The sequence below is a fragment of the Ciconia boyciana genome, chromosome 6, assembly GCF_034638445.1.
Source record: "Ciconia boyciana chromosome 6, ASM3463844v1, whole genome shotgun sequence".
Classification (NCBI taxonomy): Eukaryota; Metazoa; Chordata; class Aves; order Ciconiiformes; family Ciconiidae; genus Ciconia; species Ciconia boyciana.
Genome location: NC_132939.1, coordinates 59,384,180 through 59,401,905, shown reverse-complemented (window position 1 = coordinate 59,401,905; position 17,726 = coordinate 59,384,180). Strand labels below are relative to the sequence as shown.

The 17,726-nt window shown below is 38.9% G+C and overlaps 1 protein-coding gene across 1 annotated transcript in view; it reads right to left on the bottom strand.

The window, feature by feature from the left end:
- Positions 1-17,726, bottom strand: part of DYNC1H1 (dynein cytoplasmic 1 heavy chain 1) — a 46,995-nt gene that overhangs the window by 6,922 nt on the left and 22,347 nt on the right. The window contains exons 35-67 of the mRNA XM_072865616.1: positions 17,126-17,353; positions 16,652-16,882; positions 16,382-16,522; positions 15,889-16,122; positions 15,109-15,315; positions 14,894-15,015; positions 14,352-14,517; positions 13,950-14,113; positions 13,545-13,674; positions 12,639-12,772; positions 12,262-12,376; positions 11,974-12,135; positions 11,683-11,897; positions 11,392-11,596; positions 11,079-11,252; positions 10,863-10,982; positions 10,614-10,734; positions 9,791-9,986; positions 9,020-9,137; positions 7,818-8,033; positions 7,039-7,251; positions 6,721-6,848; positions 6,149-6,302; positions 5,198-5,344; positions 4,966-5,116; positions 4,504-4,757; positions 4,206-4,340; positions 4,013-4,107; positions 3,746-3,920; positions 2,062-2,137; positions 771-931; positions 384-495; positions 242-302 (exon numbers count right to left, since the gene is read on the bottom strand). Of these exons, the coding sequence (XP_072721717.1) occupies positions 242-302; positions 384-495; positions 771-931; positions 2,062-2,137; positions 3,746-3,920; positions 4,013-4,107; positions 4,206-4,340; positions 4,504-4,757; positions 4,966-5,116; positions 5,198-5,344; positions 6,149-6,302; positions 6,721-6,848; positions 7,039-7,251; positions 7,818-8,033; positions 9,020-9,137; positions 9,791-9,986; positions 10,614-10,734; positions 10,863-10,982; positions 11,079-11,252; positions 11,392-11,596; positions 11,683-11,897; positions 11,974-12,135; positions 12,262-12,376; positions 12,639-12,772; positions 13,545-13,674; positions 13,950-14,113; positions 14,352-14,517; positions 14,894-15,015; positions 15,109-15,315; positions 15,889-16,122; positions 16,382-16,522; positions 16,652-16,882; positions 17,126-17,353 (5,261 nt within the window). The remainder of the gene's footprint in view (positions 1-241; positions 303-383; positions 496-770; positions 932-2,061; positions 2,138-3,745; positions 3,921-4,012; positions 4,108-4,205; positions 4,341-4,503; positions 4,758-4,965; positions 5,117-5,197; positions 5,345-6,148; positions 6,303-6,720; positions 6,849-7,038; positions 7,252-7,817; positions 8,034-9,019; positions 9,138-9,790; positions 9,987-10,613; positions 10,735-10,862; positions 10,983-11,078; positions 11,253-11,391; positions 11,597-11,682; positions 11,898-11,973; positions 12,136-12,261; positions 12,377-12,638; positions 12,773-13,544; positions 13,675-13,949; positions 14,114-14,351; positions 14,518-14,893; positions 15,016-15,108; positions 15,316-15,888; positions 16,123-16,381; positions 16,523-16,651; positions 16,883-17,125; positions 17,354-17,726) is intronic.

The following is a 17,726-nucleotide window of genomic DNA, read 5'->3' as shown; positions in this document are numbered from 1 at the left end:
ACTGTCTACTGTAAATGGGTTAACTTTTCTGTTTTGCAGATACAACCTACTTCTATTGAAAATATTTAAATCAAATATAAGTTGTGAACAGCTGTGCTTGCTACAACAAATTTCAGTTCACAAGATAGTCCCAATTTTTTTTAACCAGTTTTACCTATTTAGCCAATAGATCATTTCCCTCTCCCCCGCCATTTACCTTTCCACTAGGCAGTATCCTAGCTAAAAAGGAGATAGAACTTACCTTCCCGATTTCACTGCTGTGTTTATTGCTTTATCTGCTTGATTAAACCCTTCAGCAGAACCTAAAAGACAGAAGGTTGCTAAAGCTCTTACTGCTAACAATTTCATTTATGCTTAGATGATGAAATATGGTTTGTTCTTACCAATAGCAATAGAAGTAATCTGTGTATTCTGCTCAGCTGCAAGGTCTTCAACATGACCACTGGCGTCATAACCAGGCACTGAACACATCAGCACAGGGGTATTAGGTTTCACCTATTGTCCGAGAAGTTTAAAAGGATACGATTCAGTCACTATATGAATACAGGAATGGAGTAAGTTCAGTTTTAATTCCCTCTGGCCAGCTAAAGACATTATGCTACTCTTAGTTTTACATTAACAAATAGGAAAACAATCCATTCTTCATACCTTCAGGAGAAGGATAAGTGGAAGAAATGTTCCAGTAGATAGCTTTACTTGCTACAGAACTCATGCAAGATGGCACTGAGCATTACCTCAAGATTTTAGCCTTTCAAAAACAAGCAGGTTACCTCTGTATCTACGATGTGTGTCAGATCTAAAGGCTGTTCCATAATGGACATGAAAGACTCTCCAAGATTTGTTGAAACAAAGGTATGTGCCATTGCCAACAAACGATCTGGACGGAAGGCCTGGATCAGAAGCAAGCGATGAATGGCCTGTCCAATAGGAGCTGAAAAGGGGAGACAGGATTGGATGGACAGGTAAGAAAACCATCCTCCCTCAACACTTTCCTCTTATCAATTTTCCATTCAATTTTTCCCATCTTGTTCTGAAAACCAGATACTCAGAGAGTTAATTATCCCTTTGAAAGATCTGCTGCAATGTTATTAATGGAATGCTTATATTCTGTCTGCACTTTGACAGTCAAAAGAAATTTACCATCTTCAGTTGGTTTGTCTTCTGCAACATTTTAATTACCTTCTCAGTTGCTCATGTTGTGAGGCCTTTAAAAAGCCTACCTTGACAAGATGCTTTTGGATTCTACTGAAATCCTACTGGTTTACAAAATGTACAGTCTAGAAGTATTGCCATGAAGTGATTTTAACTTCCAGGGACAAAATATCTCTTCATATCTTCTCACTCATTCAATAATCTGCCATTCTGCTAGATTTTGAAGTATTATATACTTGTCTAGCCTGGATAGGATAGATAACCTAGAGTTGCTTCAGTTAACGGTCAAGCAGCTTTATGGTAGCTAGTAAATACAAGCTTAGAATCCTTAATTTAGAAAGCCACCTACAGGAACGAGCCCTGAATGATCACAAACAGCAAACACTTCCTAACGTTACCTTTCAGATAGGGAGGAGCTGAAAGGCAACAGTTACCCTTAAGTTCTAACTCGTAACAAATTAGCACTAGCAACTAATGCAGCAAGAATTAAGACTTTATGCTTAGATACAACTGCAGGAGGAAACATTCTAGTAGACCAGCCCTGTCCTCAGAAAATCTGTGTCTTGGAGCTTTTTAGAGTATTGAGCTGCCTCCAGATTTGCAATGACTAAGATCAATCCAAATTATTATGCAATCTAATGAGATTGTGGAAGTACGCTTCATCCTCAGTGGAAGACCAGATCACAGGTTAAAGTGCAGGAACCACGTGTAGTGACTATTGCTTAAAAAAACCCAAAACACAAACACCAGACTTGAGGTTCTTCTGCAATCCCAACTTTATGATTTTCCCAGGCATTAAGGTCCAAATTAAAGTTCTACTTTAGAATTGCTTTAAAAATCATAGTAATTCTACTTAGATTAAAGTCAGTACAGCAGCATTGGTGTGGGCAATAGTGCAACTTAACTTACTTGAAGGTTTTTCTTCAGTCCAAAGGTATGGTACAGTCTGCTCTGGTGAACTGCTATCCAGCCAGATACAGAATTGCTGTATTGAAAGAAAATGCAAAAAACCTGAAACGGAGTTTCATGGCATCAAAAACCTGCTGCAAGGTGCAGGTCCTGTTGATGGTGCAACAGAGACGTTCAATCTCAGCCTTAAAATCTAGAATTTAATGTACTGCAGAAGTCTTCAGCTACATACCAGCTTTCAGTAGGAAACAAAGATTGCTAGGGTAGGGTTGAACTTGGTACAGTCCAAGTTCTACTAGCTTTGGATTTGCAAACAGATCTTTAAAAATTCTCATAAGTAGCTAAATGTTTAAACAATGAAATGCACAAGTTCATAAGATTTTTCCCATTTAATGCTCATACCTTATAATATGTCTTTAGAATAAAATTTAGATTGAGTACCAGATGAAGCATTTGAGCTTCCATCTATGAATAAGTCTTGAGAAATAAGACAGGGCTAACACTGTTAAACAGAAGCACTATTATATTAATGAAATTAAGTCAAACATTAAACTTAGCCCCAAATATCGTCCAACACTCAACATAGTTTGGTCTTTTCCAAGGCTTCTAGATATAAATGGTTTGAACATTCCCCTGAGCAAGACTGCAATCTGACCAGCACATTTAGTAAGTTCTTGACTCATTTTTCTTCAATGAATTTCTCCAAGTTCTGCCATTTTTTTTAAACAAAAATCCACATGTAAAACTCAAATTATGCTCTGTCTATTATGCTTTCTTTAGATATGTCCAATCATTTCACTGATATCCCCTGATTCTCCAAGCACCCCTGATTCTACAGATCTCTAGCAAGTCCCAGCCCAAGCTATACATTATTTTACCCCAGGCTGAAGAGTTTGAGGAAATCTAGATGTAGCAAAGAGAATTCAACTTTTAATATTGTCCTGGTTTCAGCTGGGATTGAGTTATTTTCTTCCTAGTAGCTGGTATAGTGCTGTGTTTTGGATTTTAGTATGAGAATAATATTGATAACACACTGATGTTTTGGTTGTTGCTAAGTGGTGTTTACACTGGTCAAGGACTTTTCAGCTTCCCATGCTGAAAATTAACTCTATACCAGCCAAAACCAGACAAATATAAAAACTAGATAGGGCAAACAGGTACTATTTAAGCTACGGACATATTCTGGTACAGTTTCATAGTCAGGACACAGATGTATTCTTAGAACACTTAGGACATCAGAAGGAGCAAAGTGTTCAGCAGCTGAGCACTATCCAAATTGATTCCAAATAGTAATGTCCAAGAGCCCACCATAATGATGTTCTATATGGCTAGGGCTACTCCCCTCTACTGCATAATTATCATATAACAGTGATACAGTGAAAGACATGCAGTATCACACTTTCTGCTACCACAGGAACCAAAGCCGACCACAAAGTTAGATGAATGGTGAAGCTGCTTCCAAGGCTGAGTGATGAACAATGCTGGTATTTACAACTCCAGTTTCATAGCTTGATTACAAATGAAGTAAGAACATTCATTTCCACAAGAACTACAACTAGTTAATCTGTAAGGCTTCCCTTCTCATCCTAGGAAGCTTACTTGTAAGCATGAAGCTCTTAAAGCAGACACCCAGAAAGCTTTACCAGGTAGTTTAGTGCAGAAACACACCCTAGCCAACACTTACCTCATCAGCTTGAACTTTTGAAACAAGGTCCTTAAATGCAGGAAGGCAGCTCAGCCTCATCATTGCTTCTGTTTGCTCTACAGTCAAACCATTGATTTTTGGGAGAGATGCAGTATTTAGTACAATCTCCTTCCCTCTCAAGAAATGCTGGAATTCTGCGTCATACGTAGGCTCCCTAATGTTAAGGGAAAAGATGACATTAGCTAGGTGCCTTCAAGACATCCCTCCCTTTTTCAACTAAAGTGAAGTGAGAAAACAAACGTTTACCCAATAGTGCCTTTCAGTTTAATCCGGGCCAGCAACATAGCAAATGTTATATGATCTTGATGCAGCATGCCACGTGCCACTCTATTGAAAGCCACCTACCAACAAAACAGTGAAGTTAGTAGCATAAGAAGCCTTGAACTCTGACCCTTCAAAAATGATTAAAGAATTACATTTACTAATTAAAAAATTGAACCTGAAAGAGATCCTTTGTGATGATTGAGAGACGCTGAGTATGGTCTGTAATTCCCTTCAGATTTGGGTTCTCATACAAGACGTTGTGATAGATGTCCAAGAAAAACTGGAGAGAGTATTGGTACAGGAAATGTATCTGAAAGACAAGAGTTTGTTTTTTTCTCTCTAGAGTCCTGCTGTTTGATAGTCAATGGCTTATGCCTAACAAACTGCAATACAGCAGCCAGGGCTCGAATTAGTGCCTCTTCAGCTTTGAACAGTAAATACATGAAGCTTCTGGTAGGAAGAACTCATCCTACCTGTTTCAGTGACTCCATAGTAAAGTAGATACTGCTGCATGCTGTAGAAAGAGGTAAATACTGCTGAGAAACAGTCTCCACTTCTTGCATGACAATATCAGTCTCTTCTACTTTTCTGGTGACCTCTGCTGCTTCCTTCTTCAGGTTCTCAAGAGTAGTAATGATGGTGTCATCATCCAGGATACGTCCCTTCACTTCATTAAGCGCTTGTAGTAGGGATTTTTCTAACTGACGCAAGCGCAGCTGAAATTCACCTTAATTAGAAGAAAAATTAGGTTACGTGTTGTATAGATGTGTTAGTTTTTAAGAATTTTATGAATTGTGTATACTTTGCCATGGGACATCCTGAAAAAGCAAGAGTATCAGCTATGAAGATATGTCACCATGTATTTCTACAGCTACAGTAAAACCACTGTATTCTTTTAGAAGAGGAGGAAGTTACTTTAATTTTGGTAAGCATACCCTGAAGCTTGAGGAGGTCAGAGCGTTTTTCATCAACATCTGGTCTTTCAGCTTTCAGGACTTCATTCAGACACTGGCTCTGTAAGCTGCTGCGAGTTACTGTAAAGTTCACAAATGTAACACGAGAGCAGAGGTCCGGTGGGAATTCAACCTGTCACAGGAAACATGAAAAACTTTCTCAGTTCTCTGACATACCACTTCTACAAACAGGACAGTCTTTTGTTTTACTTACTGTTGGATCTCTGGTGGAGAGGAAGATAACGAAGGATGGTGACAAATCAATATCTTGGTCTCCCAGAGTAATCAGAACTCTGCCTCCAGTTCTCCGGACTTCACGATTCAGAACAGGATTCAGAACTGGATCATAGCTCTCCACATCCTAGAAGCAGAGATGTGTTAAGAGATTCTTGCAAGTGTCTCAAGCTAAAAATCCTGATCCAACTGAGGCTTAAAGCTCTGGTAGCAATCAATTTGCAGTTGGTTATGAATACGGATCACATTCAGAAGGCATTTCCACTTCAGATTCATAGTTGAGCTACACAAACACAGTGTTTAGGCTATTACCATACAAAATCTCAGTAGGGGAATATTATTATTGTGTTAGTTCTAATGCATAATAAGTTCTAATGCATAATAATGCTATTCTAAGCAGCACAAGCAACAGCTACTGATCTCACCTGTGAGTGAATCCTTTGTCTTCCCATTTCCATACTAAGAAACGAAAAGTGTATCTATCTCAAGCGAAAGTCAACTATTCCTACAGTTGCCTACTTCTTTATATTACTGAAACTTCTTCCTGCTACTCAGACTAGATTTAATTCTAGATAACTAGCCATATTAGGTGCTATTACCTACGACTACAGATAGCATATGGGAACAAAGGAACAGACAGACAGGTTGCAAATCATTTTATAGAGTGGAAGTAAAGAAAGATAATTTGAAAATAAAAGCATTTGATCTTACAATGGTGGAAAAAGGAAATACCTTCTTTTGACTGTGTATCTCACTAATATTTTTCTCAGAACTAACACATCACATATCACTCAGTACTAGTTTACTTGTTAAATTACGGTTTGAAAATAAAGTTGTTTGCATCTTACTAACAGAATAATTGCAAACTCTTCTAGGACACAGGGCAGAATTTAAGAATTTTAAATAGTTTCTACATGATCATGCAACTAACCTGTACCAGAAGCGGGTTACCAAATCTCAAAGCACTTTCCAAGTTCTTCCTGAAAGCGTCATCCAAGAAACTAGTACGAGTTATCTTACGGTCTTTATATTCATTCATGATAAACTCTGTAGCTTGCCCAGAGGGATCGATGATCAATGGATACCTAAGTTAGTAGTAAAACACTTTCATTATCTGGGTTTTGACTGCAGACAGCCTCTAAGCAATTTTATGAATTTAGATTGCATTATTAGTCTCAACTCTAAACGCTTATATATTGAAGGAATAAGTTGGCCAGGTTCAATGACTTTTTTCAGTTCAGTTTTGAAAGGTAAGTCTGTATTTGGACAACAAAATAGCTTCCAGTTCAAGCCAACTTATTTTAACAGCTAAGCATAACAAAAAAGGCAAGCAAAGATGAATGAGTTTTTATGTTTACACATGGTTGAGAAGCTTTTACAAACATTAGAAGCTCTCATAACAGTGAAACAGCGCTTTAAAAGAGTTACTATGATTCTTTGATAGGTGCAAAACCCGGTCTGCTGTGAGAATGTTGCTTTACTCTACATCTTAGAATGAAATACCTATTAAACCGCTTGAGCATGATGGCGTTCTCAGTGCATAGATCGTCTGCAGGTAGAGAACTTGCTTGCCAGCGAAGCCGCTCATCTGCATTGGAAAGGTACTCTGTCCTTGCAATGTCTGTACGGAACTGCAAGTAGTACATACAGTTAGTATTTGACTGGAGATTCTCCAACTAGCTGGTGAAGACGTTTTGAGTAAATGCAGTTCTACAAGGTATTCTTTTCCAGTAGCTCCATTCGTTACTTAGCAATCTTAAAACTCCTTTAACTGTTGCAGTAAATTGATTTATGGTTAACTTATCATGACCATATCTTTACCTGGATATTTGCTTGCTGCAAATGGTGAGACCACGTAGTAAACAGATTCTGACGCATCTGCTGATCAAAGTAGCCAGCATAGGCAATAAAAGCTCCTGAAAGTAAGCAGTCTCCTGCAATAGTGGACATCTGATTCTTGAAAGTTTCGCTTGTCTTTTCCCATCTTTCACGTTCAGCAGAAAGACTCTTCAGAAGAGCTGTGCTACGGTTTACCTAGAAATAAGTGGTGAAGTAGTCTCTTTAGATGATGAATTGTTATGGTATTAAATGTCTCTGGGGACACTTATATTGACTCAAGACCCAAGTTAAATTTAAAAGCTCAGAATGAAATTAAATTAGTGTTTCTTCACTTCAGTGTTCATTTGTTATGTTGGTATTCAACTGTGATTTATACACTGTTATTCAACAGTGTAAGTACTGGCATAATAGTGACGTTAATAATTAGCTCAAGTACATTGGGAATTCCGCCCTCCCCGCCCCCAGTAAAGTCCAGTTAAGACATAATTACACTACATCCATGCCTGTTTCCAAAGGCTTCCCACTTATTTTAAGCCTTATGTGAACTGTCTCATTAATCAACTGGCAACATGAGTTGATATTTCTAACTCCAGCCAGATTTTAGTAGCTTAAGAAGTTTGTGAGATCCAGGGATGAAACAGACAGCTCAGATGCACTGCACAGGGAAAGCAACCAAGTCTGCTCACAAGTTTGAAGAATGGTTCAATTTCCAACTGTCAAAGATTAAAGAATGGAAAATTACTGATATATAAAAGTCTTACTTTTGCTTCTACAGCAGCCAAGTCTGCCTTAATAGCTTGAGCCTCTGAAATAAGTACTGCATATTCTTCTTTGTAACGGGCAATACTGGCCTCAAGATCACGAATCATCTGCTCTACTTCATTTGCTTTCTGCTGGTTGTCTTTGGCATCATCCTCCAGCTTCTGCAGTTCATTGCGTAGAGGTTCTACTCTTTTCAACATATCAGCATAGTTCAGCTGTAAACAGTAAACAGGCCCTTTATACTTTCTAAAATCACACACGTTAACAAGAACCACAGCATTCAAGTATATACTATCAATTGTATCTTTTCAAGCTTAGGTACTTGCGACCTGTATAAGAATGCATAGCTACTTAACAGAAACATAAGATTGTTTATCAGTCCCTAGGACTCTAGTTTAAACCAAGCCCAGACACAAAAGTAATTGCTTTTTGCAAGATTCTTTTACTGCTCTGTAGACTTACAGGAAGTAATCTGAAAGGCTGAGACCACACTAAGCAGTGTACAGCACTGTTTTTTGCATAAATACTTGATTGAGTGTCCATGCCAGTACTGAGCTAATCTGCCTTTCTTAGTAAAGAATTGAGCATAGCCAAGCCACAGAACAATCAGAATAGGACCTTTTGGCAAGATTCAAGCTAAACGGAGTCTCTACACGTCATGCCATTCATAATAAGCACAGTTTTCACAAGTCAAGCATACTGCTGCATTGAACACCAACAGGCAAGTGAAACCATCCTTGGATATCTCAGTCTGGGGGCATCTTCCCAAAAGTCTATTCCTTTAGGAAACTAGTCAAGTATTTAAAAGTCTGCCTAAAAGACCTTAACAGAGCTGCCTGTGAGTGTGCCCCACTCTGAAGCAAGACAGAGACTGCATAAGTTTCATTAAGAGGATTGCATTACACTTTCCAGCTGAGAACTGTATCGTCCTGTAGAATGACACTACTTACAGAAAGGATCAGCTATTGTTTACCTAAAGCTTCTTGGTGCAAAAGCTATATCACAACTGGCCATTAGTTCTCTGGCACAGTACTACAGGGCCCAAAAGCATTAATCTGAACCTTCTACTGGTTTCTTAGAAGCAAAATAGCTTGAAATATTTAGTTTAACAGAGACAGATTCAGAGCCTTTAGACACTGTTATATGCTTTCAGGCTTACTCTTTTCACCTTATGTTTGCTTTCCCACAGTACTGGCTTTACCTGTGCAATTGCCCATTTCACCATAGGCCCACAGGCCAATGATGCTCTGTTTACAATTTCGTAGTTGTAACTTGGATTTGACAGGTAGTTTTTCTTCATCTTCTCCCGGATGGCATCACTGCAAGGGAAAAGTTTTTAGAGGTAGCATGAGTACACTGTATGCCAGCACACAGGTGTTCAGTATCTCTTTATCTGGCCTGCCTTCCACAGTTGACATGAACATTTCCTAGCAGTTTTGCTGACTGGTAGCTGAGATGTTTTAATTAGTTCAAGATGTTGTTTCAGAAATTACAGCTTATGGGTGATAAAAAGCATTTAACAATATTTTAGGATTAGTCGCCCACAAATTGCTTAACTCTGCTCAGAAAAATTAGGGGTTGGAAGGGATTCAGGAGGTCTCTAGTCTGACCTCCTGCTTAGATCCAGAGCCAGCTAGGAGATCAGCCTGGATAAAGCCCTCAGCAACCTGGTCTGTTATTGCTGCGTAACAATTTTCAACTAATAATGTGGCATTGGAAAGTAACACACTGCTTTGCAACCATGCCTTGAAGTTACTCAACAGCATCTGTTTTGTCCCAGTTTGCATGATACACCTTTGCTTCAGTAGTCTGTTTCCTGTACCACCTACACATTCATTACATGCAGGAGTAAATTAGTCTCACAAGAAGTCAAGTGCTACTAAAGCAATTACACAGAGAAAAAGTCCAATTAAGACCTTCCATATCTTTCTGAATAGTTTATTCACATAAATAATTCACACTTGCACTTTACCTGATTTCCTCAGCAGAGAAGTTAACAATGGTTGGAATGAAGTTCTCTCTCATGATGATGGAACGTATTTGTTTCCAGTCAGTTGTACTTTCACCCAGTAGTAGGCAGATGGACTCCAGTGCTAGCTTCACTGCTGCAGGTGGATTAGCCATAGAACGGACCTCTACCAGATGCTGTTTCTTTATTGACTTCACAGCTAACCAGCGCCAGAAAGATGATGAAAGTTGATTGGGAAGAAAATGAACAGTCAAAGTCCATTAAAGTACCTTGGATTAGTAAACATGTTTCAAGAGTCTCAAAAGGAATTTGAGATTACTAGAGAAGCAGATACTAGTGGATAACATTCAAACTACTGTATCACTAGATAAACTTTTGTGAATGTCAGCTTGCCAACTGGCCACAGGCAACTTGTTCTGCTGCCTAAAAACGATTCACTTAAAGCTTTATTATAAGCAACGACGCCTCTATCCAGTTTAATGAATGGACAGCTTGATTGTATGCTGCCTGTGCAGTAATAAGGCATTAGTGGTCTTTCTGATTATGAGGCTTTTTTATTAATATATAGACCAAATAAATAACTAGAGCTGGTCTGCCAGAAGTGAAGCCACAAGCCATAAAAGGAGTATCAAGTACCAGATCAGTACTACAAACAGCACAAAATCAGAGCTCAAAGATTAGGAATTTCTTCAACACTGTTCAGCTCCACGCTAAGAGCCTACACTTTTGTTAAGCAGGACCAACTCAGACCACACCAAAACACATTCCCATAGACTTCAGTTTGAGATCCAGTCCCATAGTGTGATCTCTTCAGGTGCTAACATACCATTCTGAGCTTCAATAACAGCAGGCTCCACCTTGTCAAGATCTTCTTTCACACTCATCTGCTTGTCTGCAATGACCTCCTGCTGCTTGTGCAGCTGTTCCTGAATCTCCTGGCTCATGACCTAAGATAAAGTTTCACAGACAAAATACTGCTTTTTAGAAGTTGAACTTCTTCCAGTACTTGCTCTGCAGGCTCTGTTTGGTAAATAAAAATATTTACTATGCACAGAGAATTAACAAAGATTTTTACCTTTTTCTTCTCAGCTTCTTGCTGATCTTTCACCATCTTTTTCAACTTGTCATTGGCTGCTGCATTCTTCACTTCCAGTTCCTGACTCTTTATTCTTAGGTCACGCCGCAATTCTTCCACCTGAGATAGATTGTAAGATGGGAGAATTCAGATTAAGCATGGGGATCTATTTAATCACTCCAGCCTTATAAAGGGCAAAGTTTTAAAGATATGTACCTGATCAACTGTTTCCTTGATTTTTCTAAGGCCAACATTCAAATGCATTTGCTGTTCCTCCAATTCACTTCGTTTCTCATTGAACAAGTTGGCATAATGGTTGATGAAGTCTAAATAGTGGCGTGGTGTGATTGCCATGGTTCTGCCTCCTCGTTTTGCTAGACGAGCATTAGCCTTTAGGGAAGAAGGAATTGTAGATTACGCATTGGTTTTAAACCTATTCAAATGCCAAAGACCATACTTTTTAGGAAACTGGTGCATGATGCCGTGGCCTAGAGATCAATAGAAGTTAAGCAATTTAATAAAAACATACCTGATGGAGAGTCTGATGAACAAACACACAACTATTAACAATAGCTTCCCTGTGTGATGGTGGTTGTGGTAGCTTATCATACACAACTGGCATGTAATCGGGCACAATATAATTTGGTTTCTCAAGATCCATTTTGCTTGTGAACTCTTTGCCAACTTGGTACAGTGCCTCAGTTGACCAGTCTCCAAACCAGTTCAAGACACACCTGAAATACAAAGCATTTGTGAAGACTTCCCAAAAAGTACTCTTTTAATAGAATTTGTAATGCATGTTGGAATATACAGCAATTACCTGTTGAAGAGCGCAGGAGAGGTAGCTGCCCTGTCCTTCAGGCCCTCAGAAGATGGATTCATAGTGAACACAACATGGAGATTGCGAATAACTTGGCTGGTAAACCATTTGTAGAGTTCTTCATGTGAATCTAACATTAAACCTTCTTTCTGTGCTCCTTCTTTACATTGAGTCATGAGGGTGGCATATTCATCTCCTTCAAAGAGACCAGGAACCTAATTCAAAAGATAGTTTTGTTGTAGCTTATAGTTATAAAAAGGTGCTTAAAGTATTTACTTAAAATCTTCTTACCTCTCCATTGGCTAAGAGAGTGTTCATTCTCTCCAGGAATCCAGAATCCAATACATTTGACTCATCCATTATAAAAGCTATTTTTTCATTTTTACAGCCAGAACGTCTCAATACTGTCCTAAGGTCTTCATCAAAATCTTCACCTGTATATTTTCTGTGAACCTAGTAAGATTTAACATTGGTTATTAACATTTTGTTTTAGCTTTTAAGGGGATTTTTTAGGAGTCAATATTTAGGAAGTGCAAGTTTTGACTAACAGTTTTTGTTAAGTGAAACTAGCATGCCAACCTTAATTTGGTAGACGCTCAAACCATTCATCCAGGCAACAAATCTTGAGAGAGTTGTTTTCCCTGCTCCACTGACTCCAATCAGCAGCAAGTGGCCCTGTGGTTGACGGAAGATTCTGAAAAAGCACGTAAACAAGTATGTTTTTATCGAGTGTTATCAACTTACTGAAGCTTTTCCTTGGAGCATCTAAACTTCAAATTAGTACCAAAACTGACACATCTTTCCAGTGAGGATCCTGCTATTTGGAGGCTAGAAGTAGATAATCTATGGACAACAACAGCATCGAGCTCCATTCTTAGTCTGTACTCAGGCTACTCTATTTTAGAACAAGTCTCTAAATACTATTTATATGAGCAGCAACTGAAGTCTCCACTTACCGGTCAATTCTTAACACATGATCCAAGACTTCATTGAACAGAACAAGTGGTACATCAAGTTCTTCTTCATAAAAGACTTTAAGCCTAGCTTTTACATAGTCTCTTAATTCTTCTTGATCCACCGGAATATAATCCTAAAAGAATCAGTCAATAGAGTATGGAATTTAAGATTAAGGGAATTTTGCTTAGGGATCAATTTATGAGTAGATGAAAGCAGAACTATTAGAATACTTAAAGTAGCAATCCCCTACAAAAGCTTAAGAATGCTATACTCATTTAACTTGCACAGGAACACGTTCACAGCTTAGAGTGCCACAGACAGTGGCATGGGGTTTAAACACTATTATCTACTGAACCTATCATAGCTTGAGCCTGTGCCACCAGTCACCAAACAGACTAGGAAGTAGCATGACAGACTTACTCCCCCCTCACTCCCCCCGTTTATTTTAAACAGCCTCTCCTAGGCATTTGCTATTGGTAACAGAGATGGGTAGCAGGGTAGATAGACTTTCGCCTTGACCCAGTGGGACTCCTACAGATTGCCCAGTTGGATCACTTCAGATTGCAAGAAACAGTCCACCATGAAGTCTACAGTATCAACGTTGTTCAAGGGTCACTGCCTTATCCAAGAGATTCCATAAGCAATAACTCAGTAACTTTCTGGGAGTGTTATCCTGTTCAAGAAATATTATTTAATACTGCCTTTATCTACTGTGGTAGATCTTACAATAGTATCCCTGGCATAACAGCTATTAACTTTGTGGTAGAGTTCACTTCAGATAATCATAATAAGAACTTCTTAGAGGTCAGTTTAACAAAATGATGGGCACCGACTATCATGTTAATACAGTCATAAGAGCAGCATCACTCGGTTGCTCACAAACTATTCTATTTATTTATTTTTACCTTTGACAGCCAGTTGCTGTATAAGATAGGTCTGCTCATTGCTTTTTCTTTGTCAATATTGGGGAAGTGCTTCAGAGCAACCATATCAATGTTCTCATCAGTCCAGCGTCTCTCCTCATCTTCTACAAGTCTGGATAAAGAAAAAAGTCAGTGACTACAAATCCTCTGTAATGGGAAGATACAGTCAGATCACATGGCAGTGCTACCACTAAAGTATGTTTGCTTTGCATAGATACAACTCCCAATAGTGTTAAGTTAAAGCAAAGGGAAAATATTCTCATTTGTATTCCAGCTATTTAACATGAAGGACACTTCAGTTTGGTCTTCTAATGAAAGTTGGCAAGGAGTGGGGAAAATTCATTTTGCACCCTTTTTTTTTTGCCCCCCATCTCATGTTTATTTTACCTGTCTTGGAAGAGACGTAAAGCTTCATGGGCCCAAATCCTGATAAGGCCTTCAACTGGTAAGGTTTCTAGTGGTCTTAATGCTTCGAATATACCTCTCACCCATCGAGTCATTTCACGAGGTGAATAGATGTAGTGTGGCTGTGTGTCTTGAGTGAATCTCTCCTAAAAATTCAAATACCATTGGTTACTTCATCCCAAAGTTGCACCATATTTTTACAGGTCTTGTGATACACGATACTGCTTTGCTAGTGTCATTCAGTGGCTTTCACCAGAACTCAAGTAATTAGTTGAGTTCTTGCACACATAATTAACCATATGAAAGGCAAACAATGCATGTTAAGTGATTCAGCATAAAAGGAAGACTTCCAATTAGAATTTGGGGTTGTATTCAACAAATTACCTGAGACATTGTGTAGAATTCTACCATAGCAGCAGTGAGAGGTTCTGCATATGTGCGAAGTGATGGGATCAGCCTTAGCATTGCACGGTTGAACGTTCCATATATCTGAGTAAGCGAAGCTGGTCCAGGATAGTCCACATAAACCACAGGAACATGTCGTAAAAATCTGTAAGATTAGCATATTACATAGCCCAGAAGGTCAAATTACAGTCTGTACTATTTTCATTATCTTTTGCCAAAACTAAGTAACTGCTTAATTCAAAATTATCAGCAGTAACTGCAGTTGGTTTGATTGCTCCTTAATGACTTGGACCAAAAAGTATTCTGAAGTATCCACAGCATTTTAGGTTATTCAAGAAGCGCAACCATGACTCCACTGGCTGGCTGGCAGGATAAGAACCAACTAGCAGTTAGTTCAAAAGCAAGGAACACAACTTCAGCACAGCTGGTGTTAAACAAGTGTATAAAGAACAGATCACATAGAATAGGGGTGAAAATTGAAGTATTGACTGTTGCTATATAGAGTTTACTAGATACATTACCTGTGCGAGAGAGGTTTTCTTCCAGGATCAGTAGGTGGATTACACGCACCGACAAACTGAATTCTCTCCAGTTTCACCCATGTCTGGTCTGATGTACGATAGAATCCTCCATGTTCCACCATCTGCAGGAAAAAAAAGTAAAATAAAATCAGTGGAACATTGTATTTCCCTGAAAATAACTGTTATGATATAGTTGCTTACAAAGAAAAACAAACCTGTCTTATGAAGGATATGACTCTCTGTGTGCCATACTTATCCATATCCGGCAAGTTGATTTCGTCACAGAACAGCACCAGCCACTTTCCTAACTGCACAGGAGCCAGCACCACTCCATTAGGTGTACGCCTGTACTCACAGTAGTGATCAAAAGTTTTCAAGAGCAGTTCTGGAGTGGTAGCACTAGAAAAGTTGAGTCCAACCACCTTAAGAAGAGAATAGTGAAAAGAAATGGTTAAAACACACTAAGGCTTGAAAGAGAGCATATCAAGAGTCCTGAAAACAGCGATGTTTGGCTTTCCACAGTGGTAGTACATATACCATCTATATTTCAGGTTACTGCCTGTATTCTGATTGCTTCCCACTGCAGGTTCTCCATTTACCATACAGCGACGCCTCCTGCCCGACCTTGTACTTAGGACATCACAGCTTCATATAACTTTTACTCCACCTAAATACACTGAAGGATGAGAGCTATTCTTAAACATTACCACAGATTTTTAATACTAAATGGTGGAACACTCCTGCATTACTGAAGCGGCAAAGGAAGGAAGTAGCTTTTAGGTTAAGGATCTTGAGACATAAATTTAGATTCTGCTCAACATAATTTTGCTATGTATACACATGACTGACTGAGGTGGAGGTATCACTGAATTCTGGCTAGCAAATAATTTCCAAGCTAAATCAAGACTGCTTTAATCTTTAAGGAGATTAGAGACTCGGTACTACTCTGTAATTCACACACACACATCTGCGTGCACGCACACACTCTTGTGTACCTCCATGTCAGGCAGAGCTCTGAGAGCACTGAAGAGGGTCATGGTCTTTCCAGAACCTGGTGGGCCACACAGTACTAGAGGTTTGTGTTCTGCCAGCCAAGTATACAGTAATGCTTCATGGCGAACAGTATCTAGGGTTGGTACTACTACATCAGGAGCTGCAACTTTGTGTGTCTCAACTTCAATTTGAGGAACCTTGGATTGCCATGGCACCCATTCACCTGTAATGGACACCTAGGAGCACAAAAACATGATCAGACAATTTAGAACAGGACTATAGCTCAACCAAAGAGAATATATGTTTTTTAAACCACACAATAGTTTGGGGCACCAAATTTGATGTGTTTATTTAAACAGGCAGCTTGTTCACTGAATTGTGAAACTGTAAAATTTAAGACAGTCTAGTGTTTTATTTTGCAGTTTCATCTCCAAAACCTAAAGCAAGCTTCTAAGAACACAAAAGAGCAACATTTCTAGCATAAGAAAGGTTTACCTCATAGTCAATTATAGGTATGTTGGGTGCAGTTGGCAGTGGCACAGTGGTGATTCTCCTAATGTATTCTCCCAGCTCTGCTCTCATTTTCAAACGACTGTCTCCAGAAAGAGACCAGAGTATTGCATAGACCAGGTACCTCTGTAAGAAGCAGCAAAAGCAGCTATTGGTTTTAGAGTAACGGAACAAAACTTAATGAACAATAAATCAAATCTAGCTGCTATACTGACACGTCAAACACAGCTGTCACTTAGCAGTATATTTTTTTACCTGGATGTAACGCTCTAGTTGATCTATCTGCATTGGAAAGTCTGGATGATTGGCGTTGTACTGGGCTACGTTGCGGCAAGCTTGATGCAACATGGAGAACAGAGAACCAAGACACCGCAAGCGGGTGAGATCCATAATATGCTCCAACTTGAAAGCATGTTCAAGTGCTTTAGTTACCAGGCCATTAGATGTGAAATATGGCTGCATTATTGTTGCAGCATCTCTCTGAATCTGTTGGGGAAGACAAACACTGCTCAAAGCACTTGCTTCTCATTTGATTACCAGGCAGCAGGAAATAATTGTTTAATGTTTGAAATGCTTCATATTTTAACATTCTTTAAAAAAAAAATGAAAAAAGGTGTAAAGAGGAAGTCAGCTTTTCTATGATAGGCTGTCATAAATTCTAAGTACACTGTACTACTTGTGATACGAGCATTTTTACTGTGTTATCCCATAATGTAATCTAAGTTATACCTGCAACATTGGGGATGCTGCTTCTTCTCCTTCATCTTCTTTGCCCTTTCGCCTTCGCTGAGCTTCCTCCTCACCTTCATCCAGAGGAATGCTTCTTAGTCTGGCCAGGAAGTTATTGAATATCATGTCTGTACTGAGAACATCCTCACTGAACCAGACCATGCCACACCTTGACACAGTAGCCAAAGTGGCATATTTCAGATCCTGTACCTCAAACATGATACGCACCTAAAGAGTAGAAATTTAAAACAAGAGTTTGAAGTAAAAACAAACAACCAACCAAAACCAAAGAAAAAACTCACCCCCAAAAAACAAAGACATTTTAAAATAAGTTAATTTGTATTTAGCCTCTGAATAATCAACAGCAGCATTAAACTATCCTAAGGTAAGTTCATCATTATTGACTGTTACCCTAGACTTTTATATAATCCACAAAGTTTGTCTTACAGGGTCAGAGTAAATACAGTGTGAAATGTTTGCTTCCACAAAAGCTCCTAACTCCAGCAAACCACAACCTGAGATCAGTATTACTCCGCTTGTGATGAGAAAGAGGGACAGCACTAGTATGGATTAAGGTAAAAGCAACAAGTTTATAGGACAG